The sequence below is a fragment of the Panthera tigris genome, chromosome C1 (assembly GCF_018350195.1).
Source record: "Panthera tigris isolate Pti1 chromosome C1, P.tigris_Pti1_mat1.1, whole genome shotgun sequence".
NCBI classification, from domain to species: Eukaryota; Metazoa; Chordata; class Mammalia; order Carnivora; family Felidae; genus Panthera; species Panthera tigris.
In genome coordinates this window covers 8118706-8137628 of record NC_056667.1, presented here as the reverse complement: position 1 = coordinate 8137628, position 18923 = coordinate 8118706, and the positions used below count along the sequence as shown (strand labels likewise).

Genomic DNA, 18923 nt, shown 5'->3' with positions numbered 1-18923 from the left:
AAGCCCAATGCCGTCAAATGCCATTTTTGCCATTGATTGTTTGAAAAGATGTTTTTATTTTAACTAATTATTTTAATTTTGAAAGGTAAGCTCCACATCCAAGGTGGGGCTTGAACTCAGGATCCTAGATCAAGAGTCACAGGCTCCACCCCCTGAACTACCCAGGAGCCCCTGGATGTTTTTAAGTGATGTTGCTTTAAAAGTATTTATTTAGGAGTAGGTCATTCAGTTAAAACTTGGTTATGGGAATGATCTTGTGAGCTAGGTAATTTTGGAAAACTGGGAAATTCTCACGAAAAACGCTTTTAAACGCACACTGCATTTCAGAGAAGAGAAATCACGGGTGCATAATTAGCGCTGGTCCCAAAGTTCTACATCTTTGCTCTCTTAAAGACAGGGCACCACGTCGCTCACACCCTGGTTACAGCGGTACCCACACACCAGGATCCGGACGGCCACAGTGTCGATGCAGCGGGGAATAATAGTAGCGATGCACCGGATGTGCGCGTGGAAGTGGCAGAAATCAACTCACGAGCGATTGGTTCTCCCAAGTGGACGCAGTCCTCTTTCAAGCCTCCTTTCGTCTGCCACTGGCCGCGTGGTTTGTCTATTTGAACAGTCCCCGCCCCCTAGAGAAGCCGGGTCCCAGGCCTCACTTCTCCTTCATTTCTATTGGTCTGCCTTCCAGTCCATCTTCTCCTTGCGCCTGGCGATTGGTCCTCAGCGCTAGGAGTCCGCCCTCCCTCCCGCCCGGCTTAGAGGACAGCGGGGAAGGCGGGTGGTGGGGCCGGGGGCCTGAAGCGGCGGTACCCGCACAGGTGGCGGCAGCCGAGGCCTTGGCCGAAGCCGCGCGGTGAGTCTGGGGCCTGGCACCGACCCCTCTAAGGTGGAGGAATCTCCAGACCCAGGGTCAGCCTGGTCCGTTGGGGGGGAGGGGGGGTGCCGGGAAGTCGTCCGTCTGGTCCGTGAGGTCCCTACGGACTTGGGCGCCGTCTGAGCCCTTGACCCCCACCCGGCGAGGCAGCACCCACCTCCTTCCGGACCCCCAGGAGACCCCCGGACCCCTCAGCCTGCCGTGTGTCCCTGGCGCGGCGAAGGGCCGCCCATCAGCTCCGGTACCGCCGGGCGCCTTTGGGTCTCCATGCCCCGCAGTCACCCCATCTTCCGAGCCACCTACAGGTTGTCCTCAGAGAGGAGCAACGTCCGTGTGTGCCCCTTGCACTGCACCCTGGGGACCTCTCAAGGACCCAGTCCCCAGAACTGAGCTGGGTTCCATCCTGGGGTTTCATCCTCTCTGCCCTCCCCACCCCCATCTCCAGTTTCAGCCACCCCAACTTTAACTTCTGCCAGCCGTCACCAAGACTCTTAGGATATTGGACTTACAAGTATTTTAGTTGAATTCTGCCTGGAGCAGATGGGCCTGTGGGCCTTAGACCCTGTGAAGATACTCTGGTTTCTTCCTGAGAATGAGAATTCCTTGCCAGCCTCCCTCCCCCTCATCGCAGAGGCGGGGCACACACCCCTTCCCAGTTTTCTCATCAGGGATCCTTGGGTTTCCTCTCCCCTGAAGGATGACATTTCCTTCTGCAGCCTTTTTTTGGCATTGAAGTACTTAAAAGCCTTACAAAACGAATTATTCCCTAATTTTTTTTTTCTCTGCATCTCACAGATAATTTCAAAAATAAGAATTTTGGAAAAATTGGTGTTCTAATATAATGTGGACATACCTCCGACCGGTATATGTGTTCCTCCCGCAGCAGTCTGGGCTGAGCCCTGTTATGGCCACTTTATGGTGGTTGCCTGATTATTTGTATTTTCCTCTAGATTGTAAGCTCAACTGAGAGGAGGGACAGTATATAATTGAGGAACGAATGAGTGATCTCAGGAATGAATCAGTCTCTTTTAGCTCACATTCCAAGTTCTGGTACTTAAGAGAACTGCACTGTCCAATATCATAACCACCAGCCACAGGTGGCTTAGAGCATCTGAAATGTGACTAGTTGAAGTTGAGGTTGCCCTGAGTGGAAAATGCACAGTACAAAAAGAGAACGGAAAGTATATCGGTAATTTTTATGTTGGTAACATGTTGAAATGATATTTTGCATCTGTTAGATTTAAGAAATGTATTAATTTCATCTGTTTCTTTTTGCGTCTTTTTGATATGGTTGCCAGGAGATTTAAAATTACATTTATGGGGGCAACCGGGTGGCTCGGTTGGAGAAGCATCTGACTCTTGATTTTGGCGCTGGTCATGGTAATAACAGCTAATGGTCATTAAGAACGCACTGTGTGCCTGGCACTGAAGCACTTTTTAACATTTATTAACTCACTTAATCCGTAATTTAATACATAATTTTGGACTGGATTCGAACCCAGGCTCTGGCTTCAAAGCCCACAGTTTAACCCTGTCTGCTACACTGCCTCTTTTTTTTTTTTTTTTTTAAGTCTATTTATTTATTCTGAGGCAGGGAGAGAATCCCAAGCAGGCTCCACACTGTCAGCACAGAGCCTGATGTGGGGCTTGAACCCGCGAGATCAAGACCCAAAGCTGAAATCACGAATCGGACGCTTAACCGACAGAGCCACCCAGGCGCCCCCCACCCCTGCCTCTTTTAAAACACCAGTCATTGTGGAATGAATCAAGACTTTCTCTACATTCCTCAGTGGGGTCTCCCAACCTTTTTAGGATCCCCCTCCCCCCGCCCCCTGACAACGGGCAGAGAGGAGATCCGTGTTGAGGAACGGGCACCATAAATATATTCATGACACCATAGTTTGTTATGCAAAATATTGAGGGAAGTTTCTCTCCAACGAACCTCAGGTCAAGATGCTGGGAACCGGACCTGCCACCGCCACCACAGCCACCACCACGTCCAGCAACGTGAGCGTCCTGCAGCAGTTTGCCAGCGGCCTGAAGAGCCGGAATGAGGAGACCAGGGCCAAAGCTGCCAAGGAGCTCCAGCACTATGTCACCATGGAGCTTCGAGAGGTCAGGGCTTCTGGGCTTTGTCGTGGAGTGTTGGGCCTGAATGCACCGGCACTGGTTTCGATTCCTTCCGACGGCTGAGTGAGGATTTGGAAAACAAAGGCACCCAATTTTTCCTGTCTGTAGGGTGCGCTGGTTCCTTTGTAGTGGCACATTTCTGTGGCATTTCCTATGCTGTGCTTCCTTCCTCCTTTCCTTTCCTTTCCTTTCCTTTCCTTTCCTTTCCTTTCCTTTCCTTTCCGTTCCGTTCCGTTCCGTTCCGTTTTCCCACCATATTCCAGACCTTCAGTTCTTTCTATCTGATAACCGTGGTCGGGCTGGGTTTGAGGAGCTGGTAGCCTGGGGCTTTCTAGAGAGAGAGCATGCTTGATGTCTGGACGGTGTCTCTTGCTCATCCTTGTAACCCCAGGATGTCGCCTGCCATGGGGTAGATACTCAACAGGCATTTGGTCCACATACAAATGAGCTGTGGGTTCATCTCAACAGTTTATAGCTATAAACGTGGGCAGTAGTTCTGTCCTCTTTGGCGTGAGCCAGATCTGCTGGCCACCTCTCAGTCCTGACCTTTGGGAGCCTCCCCCCCCCCCCCCCAAGTCCCCAGCATCAGGGAGACATTAGAAGTTGTTCTGAGTACATCTTCCTCCGCAGATGAGTCAAGAGGAGTCTACTCGCTTCTATGATCAGCTGAACCATCACATTTTTGAACTGGTTTCCAGCTCGGATGCCAATGAAAGGAAAGGTGGCATCTTGGCCATAGGTAAGGGCAGGGCCTCTGGTGACGGGGACAACTGGGAATGAAGGGCGGTCACCTCTGTGTCCACTGCACCTGCGTCCGCTGCTTACTAGATGCTGAGCTCCTACCCGTTTCACGAAATTTTGAGGAGCCCTGTGGCTTTCAGTGTACTTATTCAGGTGTTAATCTTAGCAACGGTCCTGGGATGGTGGCACAGCTGATGTCTTCAGATACAGAGTCTCAGAGCCATTACGCAACTTTCGTAATGCCTGAGCCGGTGCCTGAGCCGAGACTGCAAGCCAGCTTTCTTCCCCCCACCCCGTGTGGCTCGTTGCAGGCTCTGGTTTCCCTGTCGGGCAGTTCGGCGTAGCGGGGCTCACAAATGGAAAGGCGAAGTTGGGGTACGGTGATACAAAGCATGTCATTTTCACATCCCAGGGACCGGTCTGGTGCATTATTATTCATTCTCCGTTTTACTCCTTTTCTTCTTGGGAAAACAGATTACGTGTCCTAAAACAAGGTTGTTTTGCTTTATGTAAGTAGTTCTGGCGCAGACGTCAAACCTGCTGCTTAAAATGAAAATATTGTCTGCATCCTTCCCACCTGGAAGTTGCGCTTGGTACTCAAAGCAGAGGAAGGGGTCACGCGCCAGCCTTCCTGTCAGGGCCGCGCGCTCTCCGGGACCGGACGTGCCCATCCTCACCTTTTGTCCTCCTGTCTTTCCCAGCCAGCCTCATAGGAGTGGAAGGCGGGAATGCCACCCGTATCGGCAGATTTGCTAACTATCTTCGGAACCTCCTCCCCTCTAATGACCCAGTTGTCATGGAGATGGCATCCAAGGCCATTGGCCGCCTTGCCATGGCAGGCGACACTTTTACAGCTGAGTATGTGGAGTTCGAGGTGAAGCGAGCCTTGGAGTGGCTGGGCGCTGACCGCAACGAGGGCCGGAGACACGCAGCCGTGAGTGCCCGCGGGGAGGGATGCAGCTGGCCGGGGAGCAAGGGGGCCCTGTCGGGGTCCTCCACACCACCTGTTCGGGTCCCTGAAAGGCAGGCGGTGAGGGGACGCACCAGGCAGAGGCGCTGTGCTTCTTAAAGAAGAGGGGCCTTCGGTTCTGTCCTGAATCCCTTTCTCTTTTTGCCCCAAGCTGCGTACCCAAAGAGGAAACTTGAAAGTTCTCTTCTGTTGCCCAATAGGCACAGCCCTGAGTGCGGTGCTGTCTGGACCTCTGATTTCCTAGACTCAAAACTGCCTCCTGAGCAGAAGGTTCTCCCCTTGGCCACAGGCAGACGAAATCACAAGCCAAAAGGCTCCTAAAGCCCCAGACAGCTGTCCTATCTGTGTGATCCTGTCAGTGTCTCTGTCAAGGTCTCTCTGCTGTCCTATGGGAACACAGAAATACTAGGAGGAGGAGAGGAGCGGGGGCAGTGGGAGCGGTGGTCTGCCTCCTTTCAGGCCTTTCTTGTTTATTTTCTAGGCGTTTGTTGATTGATGGGCACCTGGCCCAAACTCCCTCTTTCCCCATTGGCTCTTCTGCAGTTGGGGGAGTGGGAGCCTCTCATCCTCTCATGGTGCACCCCCACTGCTTTTTTGAGGCTCGGCCCTGAAAAAAAGCCTCGTTTGAGGGACCAGGCTTCCAGGCCGCGAGATGAGGGAGAATCTGTCCTTTGAGAATCTGGGAATGAACGTGGTGGGGATCAGAGCATCATTTGGATCCTTTCCTGTCGGCTCTGTCTTCAGGAGCCAGTACCACGAGGAGGGACCCTGGTACTGGGGGAGGGACAGCCATGTGGACCCTGCTTCAAGGCGGCTTTGTCCTTCCTAACTCTGAAACTCGGGCCAACCTCTGACCTTCAGTTTCTTCCACTGTCAGATGGACATATAGCAAAATTAAATATTGAACGGGATTCTTAACTCATTTAATAAACGTTTATCAAGGGGCGCCTAGGTGGCTCATTTGGTTAAGCGTCCCACTCTTGATTTCAGCTCAGGTCGTGATCTCACAGCGCCTGAGCTCGAGCCCCGCATTGGGCTCTGCCCTGGCAGTGTGGAGCCTGCTTGGGATTCTCTCTCTTTCCCACCCCGCTTGTGCTTTTCTCTCTTTCTCAAAGTAAATAAACATTTAAAAAATAAATAAATGTTTATCAAATACCACTGTGCTCCAGGGATGGTTTTAGGCTGTCATTGGGACAGAATGCAAAGCGTGAACACGTCTCCCTTCCAGAGCTCATGTTCTAACATTATGAGAATCCTATGTTTGTAAACACCGTAGGATAATGAACACTGAGATTTTCGATCAATTTTTCTTTTATTCCTATGTCCCCAGAGGTTCCCAGCTAGAAGAGAGGACGAGTCTGCTCCTTTCCTGATGTATATACACACAGGCTCCAGGATGGCAAGAAGCCGCATCCTGATGGGACGAAACTCTCTGATACAGACGAGGGTTCTCTGTGTGCTTTTCTCCCCCAGGTTCTGGTTCTCCGCGAGCTGGCTATCAGCGTCCCCACCTTCTTCTTCCAGCAAGTGCAGCCCTTCTTTGACAACATTTTTGTGGCCGTGTGGGACCCCAAACAGGCCATCCGGGAGGGAGCTGTGGCCGCCCTTCGTGCCTGTTTGATTCTTACCACCCAGCGTGAGCCAAAGGAGATGCAGAAGCCTCAGTGGTACAGGGTGAGGAGATGGTTCCGTTGCATTCGCCTGCAAAGCACATTTTTTAAAAATGTTTATTTTTGAGAGCACGAGCAGGGGAGGGGCAGAGAGAGAGGGAGACACAGAATCGGAAGCAGGCCCTAGGCTCCGAGCTGTCAGTGTAGAGCCCGACGCGGGGCTCAAACCCACGAGCCGGGAGATCGTGACCTGAGCCGAAGTCAGATGCTTTACCGACTGAGCCACCCAGGCGCCCCACAGCACATTTATATACAGCCCCACCTGGCCTAAGGGCCGCAACAGGGCCCTCGCCACAGAGCAGATGTCACTTTTGTGTTGGTCTCAAGTGGTTTCTGAAGCTCAGTATGAGTCAGCACTTATCTCATTGGCTTTCATGAATGCAAAGATCTGTTGGTGGCCACACCATTATTGTACGTGCCACTGAGGATGAATGAAAACGTGATACAGTAAAACTGTGACTTTACTGCCGTCTCATCACCAGTTATAAGAGCTCTCCTCTCAGAGGTGTGAAAATATAGAAAAATGGGTGTCTGAGAAGCAGCGACACACAATGATACTAATTTAAGAAGTGCCAGGGCTTGTGACATTAGACGAGAGAGACCTAGCACTTCTTAACTAAGAGCTGGTGCTACAAAGACATTCCTAAACGTGGCATTGGAGACCTGGGCTCTAGGGTTGGCTTTGCTATGTGACGTTGGACAAGTCATTTAATTTCCTTGAGCCTCTGGTTTTTATCCATTAAATGGGGATGGTCATGGCCTCTGCCTCATGGTACGGTGCACGTTGAAGCTAAATTAAACGAGAGAGCTTGGTGAATCCCTATCGTTGATGTTGCTGGCACAAGCCACTGAGCAGGCATGGTAACACCTCAGGGTCCCCCATGCAGAAGGGGCGGGCTGGTGGTCTTTCTCCCTTTGGACATTGGGTAATTAACACGTCCCGTGTCTCTAATAGCACACGTTTGAAGAAGCAGAGAAAGGGTTTGATGAGACGTTGGCCAAGGAGAAGGGCATGAATCGGGATGATCGCATCCATGGAGCCTTGCTGATCCTCAACGAGTTGGTCCGAATCAGCAGCATGGAGGGAGAGGTGAGGAAGCATGTCAGAAGGGAGTCTGGCTTCCCACATGCCGTTCTGTGAACAAGACAAGGCGAGATCCTTGTCCTTACAGAGGACGTTTTATAAGGGAACCAGGAAATAAGCAAGTCGATGAGGTCACTTCAGAAGGCACCAAGTCCTGTGAAATAACGGGTTGGAGGGTAGCAGTGGGAGGGGACTTCCTCTCTGGGGTGGTGCTGTTTCAGCTGAGACCCACATGATGTGGAGGAGCGAGCTTTGTGCTGCGTGGGGGTGTTCCAGGAAGAGGCTTTGAGGTGGGAGAGAGTTTGGCAAATTCAGGGAACAGAAAAAAGGGAAATGTGGTTGGGGCACGGAGAGCAAGGGAGGTTGGGGGAAGGGTCAAATTCTTAGGCCTCAGGGTCGCGGTCGACACTGGCTCTTATTCTCATAAACGTTGGAGATGCGTGCCCAGGGGAGCGGGGTGAGGGCCTCCATTTTTAATAATCATTGGCTACTGGTGCGGGGAAAGCTCGTGCAGTGGCGGGAATGAAAGCAGGAGACTCGTTAGGGGGTTGTGTTTAAAAGTGCAAGGACTTTTGTCAGGGAAACAACTTACGGTGGGGGCGGGGGACGTGGAGGGAGCAGGGAGAGGCTGGCTAGCCGTCAGCAGCCATGAGACAGCAAAGGAAAGTGACGGGAGCGTGCTAGGCTACCGCGCAGAGCCACCACGGGGGGCTTCCGGCCACCATCGCCCCCCCCCCCCCCCCCCCCCCCCGCCGGAGCCCTGCCTCAGCATCTCTCCTGCATCCTGCGTTGGCTAGCTAGAGGCAGCCCGTGGCAAATGTGGCCGTGGCACAAACATGGTGATGTTTTCAGAGTCGTGGCCGGGGCCGTTGTCAACTGCACTCCTTGTAGTTGATCCTGTTCTCCTGGCTACCGTGGGAGGCTTCTGGAGTAGTCTGGGCAAGTGATGGTGGTGGCTTCCCTAGGGTTGGCAGTGCGGACACTGAGAAGTGGATTCAGTGTCAATCCACTGACACTGGATTCGGGATACATTTGGGAGTAGAGCCCCATCCACGGGTCTTCCTACGGGGAGCAAGTTGGTGTGGAATTTTGCCCCAGGGCTTCTTGCTTTAATAGACCGGATGATCATTTGGTGATGGCTGTGCTGTAGATGCGGGCGGCCTGGGCTACACTGTATGGACAGCTCGGGAGTCCGGCTCGGAATCCCCATTCATGTGTACACTGTGTGACTTGGGTACGTTATTTTACTTCCTTTAGCCTCGTTTTCCTTGCTGTTAACGGGGATCTCCACCTCACTGGGCTCCTGGGAGGTTTCCAAGTACACTTGACCCTTGAACAACACAGGTTTGAGCTGCATGGGTCCACTTCTAGGCGGATTGTTTTCGGTACACATACTGGAAAACTTTTTGGGAGGTTTGTGACCGTTTGAAAAAACTCACAGATAGGAACCTCATAGCCTAGAAATTAAGAAGCTGAGTATGTCACGAAGGCGTAACATAGATGTAGATCCTAGTCTTATTATTGACCATCGTAAAATATACACAAATCTCTTGTTAGAGTTAAACGTTACCTAAACTTACGCACACGAGCACTCACAGACTATACCTGGTGCCATTTGCAGTCGAGAGAAATGTGAACAAACACGAAGGCACAATATTAAATCCTAACTGCATAAAATTAACTGTAGTACAACCGTACCGACTGTAGTAATTTCGTAGCCACCTCTGTTGCTGCTGCAATGAGCTCAAGTGTTGGGAATGTCTGGTTAAAACACCGTGCGAGGCTGATCATCTCCGTGTGCCCAGTTCACCCCTCCAGTAAGCCGCGTGTCGCAAAAGCGATCTGTCGATCTGTCTCCGTCCTCGTGTGTTTTTCGTCGTGTTCGGTGCGATACTGTAAATAAACCTTGAATAATTCTGCGGAACCCCTGTGAAGTGCCACTGGCGAAGTTCTCCCAAGAAGCAAAGTCATGATATTGTAAGAAAACGTTGCCTTGCTTGAGACGTACCGCAGCTTGCGGTCCGCAGCTGTGACCGCCCACCGTTTCAGGATAAATGAATCCAGCATTTAATCCACCGTTGCAAAAAAAGAAAAGGAAGCTGAAGCGTGAAGCTGTTGCCACAGCTGTGCCTACAGGCGCAAGTCTCTTGCACTTTTTGAGAAATAGCTTTTACATTTATTTATTTTTGATGGAGAGAGACAGAGCACAAGTGAGGGAGGGGCAGAGAGAGAGGGAGACACAGAGTCCAAAGCAGGCTCCAGACTCCGAGCGGTCAGCACAGAGCCCGACGCGGGGCTCGAACCCACAGACCGCGAGATCATGACCTGAGCCGAAGTCGGACGCTTAACCGACTGAGCCACCCAGGTGCCCCTTGAGAAGTATCTTTTGATCGCATATGGTAAATGTAGCTTTTACGTGGGTGCAGGATTGCCTTAAGGAAGGCATACTTAAGGACTCTAATGTGATTTGAGAAAAAGCAAAGTCATTATATGACAACGTAGAGCAAAAGGAAGGTGAATGACCTAGCACCGGAGAATCGGATGCCAGCAAAAGATGGTTTGATGAGTTTGGAAACAGGTTTGACTTAAAAAAAAAAAAAAGTCAAGATAACAGGAGAAGTAGCTTCTGCTGACCAAGAGGCAGTAGATGAGTTCCCAGAGGCCGTAAAAGAAAATCACTGAGGAGAAAGGGTATCTGCCTGAACGTGTTTTTATTGCAGACGAAAGTGCCCTACTCTGGGGAAAAAAAATGCCACAGAGGACATTTATTAGGAAGAGAAGCGAGCACCAGGATTTGAGGCAGGAAGGGGCAGGGTAATCCTGCCATTGTGCAATACGGTCCAGTTTACAATCAGGACGGCCCTTATCTATAAAGCCACTAGCCCTCGAGCTTTGAAGGGAAGAGGTATAAACACCAGCTGCCAGTCTTCTGTTTGTAAAACAAGAAGGTCTGGACACAAGAGCCCTTTTTCTGGATTGGTTCCCTTGATGCTTTGTCTCTGAAGTCAAGAAGGACCTTGCCGGTAAAGCGTCGCCTTGTACAGTTCTTGCCATATGAGACAATGCCCCTGGCCACCCAGAACCCCATGAGTTCAATACTAGAGGCATCGAAGGGGTTGACTGCCCCCAAACACAACATCCCTATTTCAGCTTCTGGATCAGGGTCATGACCTCTAAGGCTCGTTACACATGGTACTTTATGAAAAGGATTGTCAACACTTTGAAGAGAACCCTGATAGAAAGTCTAGAAGGATTCCGTCGCTGAAAGTCCATTTTGGTTGTAGAAGCCACAAATGCCATCAAGCCTGGACCAGTAAATTCCTGCTGGAGAGAACTGTGGCCAGATGTTGCGCGTGACTTCACAGGACTTAGGACAAAGCCGATCAAGGAAACCATGAAAGAGAGTGAAAGAACGTGGAGGTGGCCCAAAAGATGGGCGCTGAAAGGTGATACGGATCTTGGAGAAATTCAAGAGCTAACAGACACCACACCAGAGGAATTAACAGAAGACGGCTTGAGGGAGACGAGCGTTTCCGAACCAGTGCCGGACGACGAAGAAGACCTCGAGGAAGCGGTGCCAGGAAACCGATTGACACTGGACAGTCCGGCAGAAGGGTTCGAGGTACTCAAGACTGCTTGTGACTTCTTTTATGACCTGGATCTTTTTCTGATACGGGTACTGAAACAGAAGGAGACAGTGGAAGAAAGATTAGTACCGTATAAAAACACTGTTAGAGAAGGCGCCTGGGTGGCTCAGTCGGTTGAGCATCCGACTCTTGATTTCAGCTCAGGTCATCACAGTTCGTGAGATCGAGCCTCACGTCAGGCTCTGTGCTGTCAGCATAGAGCTTGGGATTCTCTCTCCTCTCTCTGCCCCTCCCCTGCCCTTCTCAAAATAAACATTAAAAAAAAAAAAAAACCATTGTTAGAGAAACGGAAAAGCAGTCAGACAAATTACAACGTATTTCTGTAAAGTTACACAGAGCGCTGCGCCGTGTCTCCAGCCTCCCCTTCCCGCTCTGCCACCCCTGAGGCCTCAAGCCGACCCCTCCTCTGCTTTAGCCAACTCACCAGGGAACTAACCAGGATAAGGACCCTTACGGTGAGCCACTCCCATTTAGTGAACGGTAAATCATCATCGTGCCATACAGTTGATGAACTCTGTGGGTCTTCGTGTGACAGTCTATTGACCGTATGGCAAGAACGGTAAGAGATGTTTTTGTATCCTGATCACCTGACCGTTCATCGTGTCAGACATCGTGTGCAAGACTCGTGTGGCAGTGGACCGCCTATTCCCGTGTGGGCGTTAGGTGAGTGAGATTTACTGTGAAGTTAATAGCATGTTGGTTTTCTTCCTGTTTTATAACTTTGCTTTCAAAGAATTACGTCACCATACGGTAGAGTTCGTGTCTCTCTCTGGTAATTGGAGAAAGTGTGTATCAACCTATCACAGGTACGTGGTTTTTAAAAAAATGTATCAGCGTTTCCGGCACTGTAATATGAATATGACTGTAATACCGTGCGCCATAAAAACTTGGTAACGACTCATTCGTCAGAGCATAGGCGAGGCTACCATGAAGCAACCGTATTGATTACACTAAGCTACCGTGATGCAGTCTTACTGCTGCTGCCTCATTATTAGTGCCTGAATCATTATACCTATAAGTAAACACGAATTTCTTTCTCACATCTTTTCATTTTTGCTATCCGGTGTTAGTAATGCATGTAACGTCCACATTGTTCTGCTTCATGGGAGATAATGTTCACGTGGGAGCTGACAGATGATTCATCTCATAAACAGACAACATAAACTTACAGTATAGAGAAATACAGGACGGGGCTGTAAATAGATTTTTCTCTTCCTCGTGATTCTCTTAATAACATTTTCTTGTCTCTAGCTTTCTTCGTGGTAAGAATACAGTGTGCAATCCATACACAAAGTATGTGCTGATTAACTGTTCTTATTATCAGTAAGATTTCCAGTTAACAGAAGGCTACTAGCAGTTAAGTTTGGGGGGAGTCCAAAGCTACACATGGATTTTTGACCTCACAGGGTATCTGTGCCCCTAACCTCTACGTTGTTCAAGGGTGGGCCGTCTACGCGAAGTGCCTAACACATCATCTGATAGAGTAGCCATTCCATGAATGTTAGCCCTCAGAGGTTTCCCGTCTAACTATAACATGGGGCTTCCCATGGATGAGCACATACAGCCCGAGGATCTTTGTTTTCTCCTAGGAAAACAGAACAGTGTCACCTAAATAGATTAAATGCATAGTACTTGGGCGGCGCCTGGGTGGCCCAGTCGGTTGAGCGTCCGACTTCGGCTCACTCAGGTCATGGTCTCGTGGTTCGTGAGTTCGAGCCCCACAGAGTCGGGCTCTGTGCTGACAGCTCGGAGCCCGGAACCTGCTTCGGGTTCTCTGTCTCCCTCTCTCTCTGCCCTCCCCTGCTTGCACTCTCTCTCTCAAAAATAAATATTTAAAAAAAAAATAGTACTTGTGATGGTACTTTATAAATCCTAAAGAATTATCCAAATGTAAGGTATCATAATTTTGTCATTGTTCATTCATTGAACAAGTTTGAGTTGAGCACCCACTGTGGGCCAGCTACACCAAGTCCTCAGAGCTAGAATAATGCAGCAGTGGACAAAACATTATATTCTAGCAGGGAGAGACAAGACACAAATAAGTGAAAATATATACGATTGACCTTTGAACATGTGGGGTTAAGGCATCAAGCCCCCCCCCAACGCACACACAGTTGAAAATCCCCATATAACTTTTGACTCCCCCCAAACTTAGCTACCAATAGCATACTGTTGACCAGAAGCCTTACCGATAACAAACAATTAACACATATTTTGTATGTTATACATATAATATATGGTATTCTTACAATAAAGTAAGCTAGAGGAAAGAAAATGGCGTTAAGGAAATCATAGGAAAAAGAGAAAATACATTTATAACCCTGCACTGTCTTTATGGGGAAAAAAAATCCGCATATAAGTGGACCAGTGCAGTTCACACTCCTGTGATGTTTGAGCACAATTGTGAAGGACGTAAGACAGCAAGCCATACAAATACATATCTGGGGGGAGCAGTCTAGACAGCTGGCTCTGCAGGTGTGAAGGCCTCATGGCGGCAGCACACTGCCTTTGGCTGGGAGCGAGATCACCACTGCGACCGAGCCGTGTGACAGGAGGGAGGTGGCGGGAGATGGGGTCAGAGGAATACCTGGGATGAGGTAAGGGGCACATCGTGTAGGGTCTCGGGAGCCACCGTACGGACCGTGTGTGAAATGGGAAGCTGTTAGCTGCTAGCTGAAACGCACGTTTCAGAAGGATCGCTGTGGCTACATGTTGAGCGGGATTATCCGCGAGGCAAGGGTGATGCCAGGAGGTCTTATTTGGGAAGGAAGTGCGGCAGCCTTAGCAGAGGACTTTGGCGGCTTGCACCCTAGCGGGAACCGTGCAGGCACAAGGAGGGGCTGGATTCTTGAATTTGAGATTTGGGGGTCAATGAGGGAGAGAGGAGTCCAGGTTTTTGTCCTGAGTGACCGGAAGGTTAGGGTGGCGTTTGCTGAGTCAGGAGGACTGAGGTGGAAGGAGCAGTGCGTTTTGGGGTAGAAGGTCAGGAGTTTGCTTTTGAACGTGTTTCAGACACCTGTTGGGCTTCTGAGCAGAGAACTGAGTTGTTCTGGGGGGATCTGGGCGGAGACCCAGATTTGGGGAGCCGTCAGCACATAGCTGTGATTTCAGGTTCCCCAGCAGCATACCAGCGTCGGAGAAGGGGGGTGCTGGGGACCTGAGGTCAGGAGGTGAGGAGCAAGCAGGGGAGACCAGCGGCGTGAGGAGGAGAGGAGACCCAGGAAAGCTCGGGATCCAAGAAGCCAAGGGAAGAGAGTTTTCGAAGAGGAGGGACTGTTAAGTTGGACCAAATGCTGTAGCCGAGGCAAATAGGGTGAAGGCTGAGAATCGAGCATCCGATTTAGCAGACTGAGAGTCCTTGGTGACCTTGACAAGGAGAGTGGAGAAAATGTCTGAGAAGCGAAAATACCTGTGTCGAGAAAAGTGTGCAAGTTGAGAAATTGTTTCCTGTCCTTCTCAGTTTGGACTGTCTTTAAGCAGCCCTTTGGCTGGGAAATAGGTGTGAATTCTCAGCCAGTCCATTTAGTCCGTGCTGCCCATGGAATTCTTCAGATTCTGAGAAAATAGCTTGCCTTAGTTGTTTCTACCTGGGTTTCCGGCGACAAGGAGAGTAGCATGTCCTCAACGGGACCCTGGCGTGGGGCCGCCCAGCACCCTGTCACCCTGTCACCCTCGCCAGAGGGTGACCTCATCGCTGTGACCTCAGGTCTGCAACTCAGCTTTCCCAAACCAGGGGAGGGGTCCTTGGCGGCCAGCCCCCTGCCGCTTCTTCGTTGTTCAGTAGGTGGTGCTCTTCTGCCTAAGTTAGAACAAAACCAGGCCCCCTGCAAGGTTCTGGGGGAATCCAGCTCCTAAAGATGAAGAGTGGGCTCCCTCCACTTGGCAAATAGTTCCCCTGCAGGGTTGGGCAGAGGAGTTGCTCTGTAGACCCCACAGGGGCTTGGCAGGTGGCACTTGTGAGTACAGGTGATCTCCCTCCCCACGTGCAGCGCCTGAGAGAAGAAATGGAAGAAATCACGCAGCAGCAGCTGGTCCATGACAAGTACTGCAAAGACCTCATGGGCTTCGGGACGAAACCTCGCCACATCACCCCCTTCACCAGCTTCCAGGCTGGCCAGCCCCCGCAGTCCAACGCCTTGGTGGGACTGCTGGGGTACAGCTCTCACCAAGGCCTCATGGGTTTCGGGGCTTCCCCCAGCCCAGCGAAGTCCACGCTGGTGGAGAGCCGGTGTTGCAGAGACCTGATGGAGGAGAAATTCGATCAGGTAGGTGGCGAGAGGCCTGCCCCCTCCTCTCCCAAGCCCCGTGCTCCCTTTCCGTGGCCAACCCTGTGTTCTCCTGTCTCAGGTGTGCCAGTGGGTGCTGAAATGCAGGAATAGCAAGAACTCGCTGATCCAAATGACAATCCTTAATTTGTTGCCCCGCTTGGCTGCATTTCGACCTTCTGCCTTCACAGGTGAGGATGTCCGTGGACACGTCATATCATTACCTGTTTAAGGGAACTCACACGGAAGTGATTCCAGAAAGTTACGTCTGCCTCTCGTTGGAAGCAACAACTAAGGGGCTAGTCTCTGGTTTCTCTGCCTCTCGTCTGATTTCAGTGGGGCCCGGCGTAGGGTTTCCACAAGTGTCTGAGGCAGCCGACACGGGAAGGACCAGAGTGTGTAGGCAGAGAGGCAGTCCTGGAGCCAAGCGACTTCGTGCGTGTGGAAGCCAACAAGTTCGTGACGGACGTCACAGGGACCGAAGGAAGGGCAGTTTGGGTTGAGCTCCTCTGCAGCAGCCCCTCTGTGGGGCGGGGAGGATGCGGTGACCGCCCTGCTTCTGCCCCTGGCGTGGTCACCCACTGCCTCACCGCTCACGGGGAGGAAGGACTGGAAGTTTCAGAGGCAGGTTTCGGGGATGATGGCCTGGGGGCTCCTGTATTCCTGCCCTGTTTTCACTGGGCAGCAAGAATCCCCGGCTCCCGGAGCTGCCCCCGCCCAGATGCTGGCTTCTCCCTTGGGCCTTCGTGGGCTACTCCGGCCGGAAGTGCTCTTCCCCCTTCCTCGATAGCCTCCGGCCGTGGAAAGACTTTGGCGTCAGACCCGGGATGAATCCTGCTTCTGTCCTTCACCGTGAGGTTTCAGACAGGTTATTTGACCTTCCCAGGCCTCCACTCCCTGACCCGTAGAGGCGGAATAACAACAATCCTTGCCTTACAAGGTGAATCGTGTTAATGCCTAAACACCTGCTCTAAATGCCTGGCACAGAGTAGGCCCCCATAAGTGGAAACCATTATTCTGTTATTACTGCCTCCTCTGCCTCCTCAGATCCATCTTAGAAGTAAGGTAAAGGGAAAAATTATAACAATACTCTAGTTGCCTGTTCATACTTAATATCCTTATCTTACCTCCCTGCTTGCTGAGTGCAGAGCCGCCGTCTCGAACGTCTCTTTGCACTTCACTGTGGTGCCCGTCGCCTGTGCTTAATAAGCGTTCAGGCCCAAATGAGAGCCAGGAGTGGAAGTGGAAGGTCAGCCTGACCCTCCACAGACGCCATCCTCTAGCACACAGACTCATTTCACACTCCCCAGTCCAGATGAAATAGGAAAAAAATATAGTTGGTGAGGTGTTAAATATGCTGTGTGTGAGAATAGAAGGTGTTGAGGAAGGATGAGACAATTAGCCACATAAAATCAATGAACCAGAGAGAAATGATATCATGAAAATTGCCCATATTTTTTTCAGTTTTCCGTTTTTCCCACCTGGTACCCAGCAGCTATTCTCTTCTTTAATGACCAGACATGCCCCTGTTCAGTAGAGCTTTAAATAATTGTGGTGTGAAAGTCTCTGGTTCAAAAGAAAGTAATAACTAGGCCAAATTTGATCAAAGTCTGTCATGTTGTGGAAGCAGTTACCCCAGTAAGTTCAAAGGACCGCCTAGCAGCAGGATACAGAGGCTCAGAGGGCCCCTAGGTTTATTCTTTTGATGTGTGTTTTTGTTGTTTTATTAAATAATATACTAAAGCGTGTCGTTGATGTTCAGCCTGGGCAGCCTCCATCCATGGAGCCTCATTGGGAAAGTGCCACATTTTTAGAGCTTACAGTTTGGACGTCGCCGCTTAAACTTCCTAATGACGGAAGCTCTGGACCTATCAAAAATGCCCTAAGATTGGGCTGGGCTCTCTCACAATATCAGATCCCTTAATCTCTTAGGGTGCTAAATCTGGCAAAGGAAATCACCCTCTTGATTTAAGCTCCCTTCCTGCTGAAATGCCGTTCCCGTCCAGAAGTCCCGTCTTCCTTGCTGACGTGATGTGATTTTCAAGCCCCAGCATGCTTCGGTGTCATTTGACCGCGCGAGCCACGAGAGAAGATCTTTCTCGTCAGAATAAATGCAGGGAGGCATATGTGCTGTCTGGGACTTCAGCTCACTGCCTCCTAAATGAGCTGTGGCCCTCAGCACCCCTCACTTTCTAATGGATGTGCGGTCTTGCCTTCTCTGCTGCCGTGTATATTCTGCGGGTGCACGGACTTGAGGCCAGCAAGATGGAAGGGAAGAAATAGAGAGAGGCAAAAATCAGGAAATTCCAACCTTCAGAGGAGTAATAACACTTTGGCTTAAATTGCCCAAGAATCGCCTACCCGTGCACATTGGCTGATGTAAACTTAATGAAAATACACTTGTGGCTTCCCAAATTACAGACTAAATCTTGTTCTATTAAATATAACTATAACAGAAATCTCTGGGTAATAGCAAAGTGATTTCCAGGCCTAAGCTGAATAGAATGGCCTGTTTATTGCAAACAGTATCCAATAGTACTTTAAATTTCAACATAATATAAAATCGTTTAGATGATTCTCTTTGTTTTTAAGCAAGATTTAACATATACTTCGTAAGAGCATGTAGTCGTTCCCTCAAAATATAGCACTAATGGGGACGATCGTGCCATGTTATTGTTTCAGAGGCTCTTTTAAGTTTTTGGTGGGTTTTTTTTTTTTTTAATTAAAGGGGAAAAAAAAATCTTACGTTTCTAATATTTCCAAAAGATGTATCTGAGGAGTGATTGCAAGTGATTATCAAGACTGGTTAATCCTCTAAATTCTTCTTTACATCTTTCCAGGCGGCTCTCTTTATTCCTAAATGTAAGTGTTTTATAGGAACTCTGGCCTTTGGTACATACACCAACCCTGACCTTGAGCCATATGCCTTGTCTTTTTTGTGATCAGATACCCAGTACCTCCAAGATACCATGAACCACGTCTTGAGCTGTGTCAAGAAGGAGAAGGAACGGACGGCAGCCTTCCAAGCCCTGGGGCTCCTTTCTGTGGCTGTGAGATCTGAGTTCAAGGTCTATTTGCCTCGTGTGCTGGACATCATCCGAGCAGCCCTACCCCCAAAGGACTTTGCCCATAAGTAAGTGTCTCTATTAGGATTTCACCCTCCGCCCCATTTGGTTGGGGAGGAAGGATGCTCTATCCCAGTTTCCATGGAGCCCAAGCCCATTCTCTGCATCATTAACCACCAGGGTGTAGCAAGTCATACAAAGAACAACCCTTCCTCAGTTGAGTTCCAACCTTTTTCAAACTAAGTGATATACGTGTGTGTGTGTGTGTGTGTGTGTGTGTGTGTGTGTGCATATGTATATATGTACGTATAAGTAGATTGGCCTGGTGAAGGGATAAGCCTCCCCATTCTAGAGCCCAGCCTTCTCGTTGCGGGGAGAATTTCTTTCCGCCCGGTGGCTGTGCTGTGCACCCTGGTCCCTGATGTACACATTGTTCAGTTCGCTTCCTAAATAGGTACCTTGGCCAGCACCGCGCTA

The 18923-nt window shown here is 50.1% G+C and overlaps 1 protein-coding gene across 1 annotated transcript in view; it reads left to right on the top strand.

Annotated features, from left to right (window-relative positions):
* The first annotated feature begins 766 nt into the window (after positions 1–766).
* Positions 767–18923, top strand: part of MTOR (mechanistic target of rapamycin kinase) — a 132113-nt gene continuing 113956 nt past the window's right edge. The window contains exons 1-9 of the mRNA XM_042997977.1: positions 767–853; positions 2822–2989; positions 3635–3743; positions 4447–4679; positions 6189–6389; positions 7341–7475; positions 15106–15381; positions 15464–15572; positions 18328–18514. Of these exons, the coding sequence (XP_042853911.1) occupies positions 2828–2989; positions 3635–3743; positions 4447–4679; positions 6189–6389; positions 7341–7475; positions 15106–15381; positions 15464–15572; positions 18328–18514 (1412 nt within the window). The 5' untranslated portion in view covers positions 767–853; positions 2822–2827. The remainder of the gene's footprint in view (positions 854–2821; positions 2990–3634; positions 3744–4446; positions 4680–6188; positions 6390–7340; positions 7476–15105; positions 15382–15463; positions 15573–18327; positions 18515–18923) is intronic.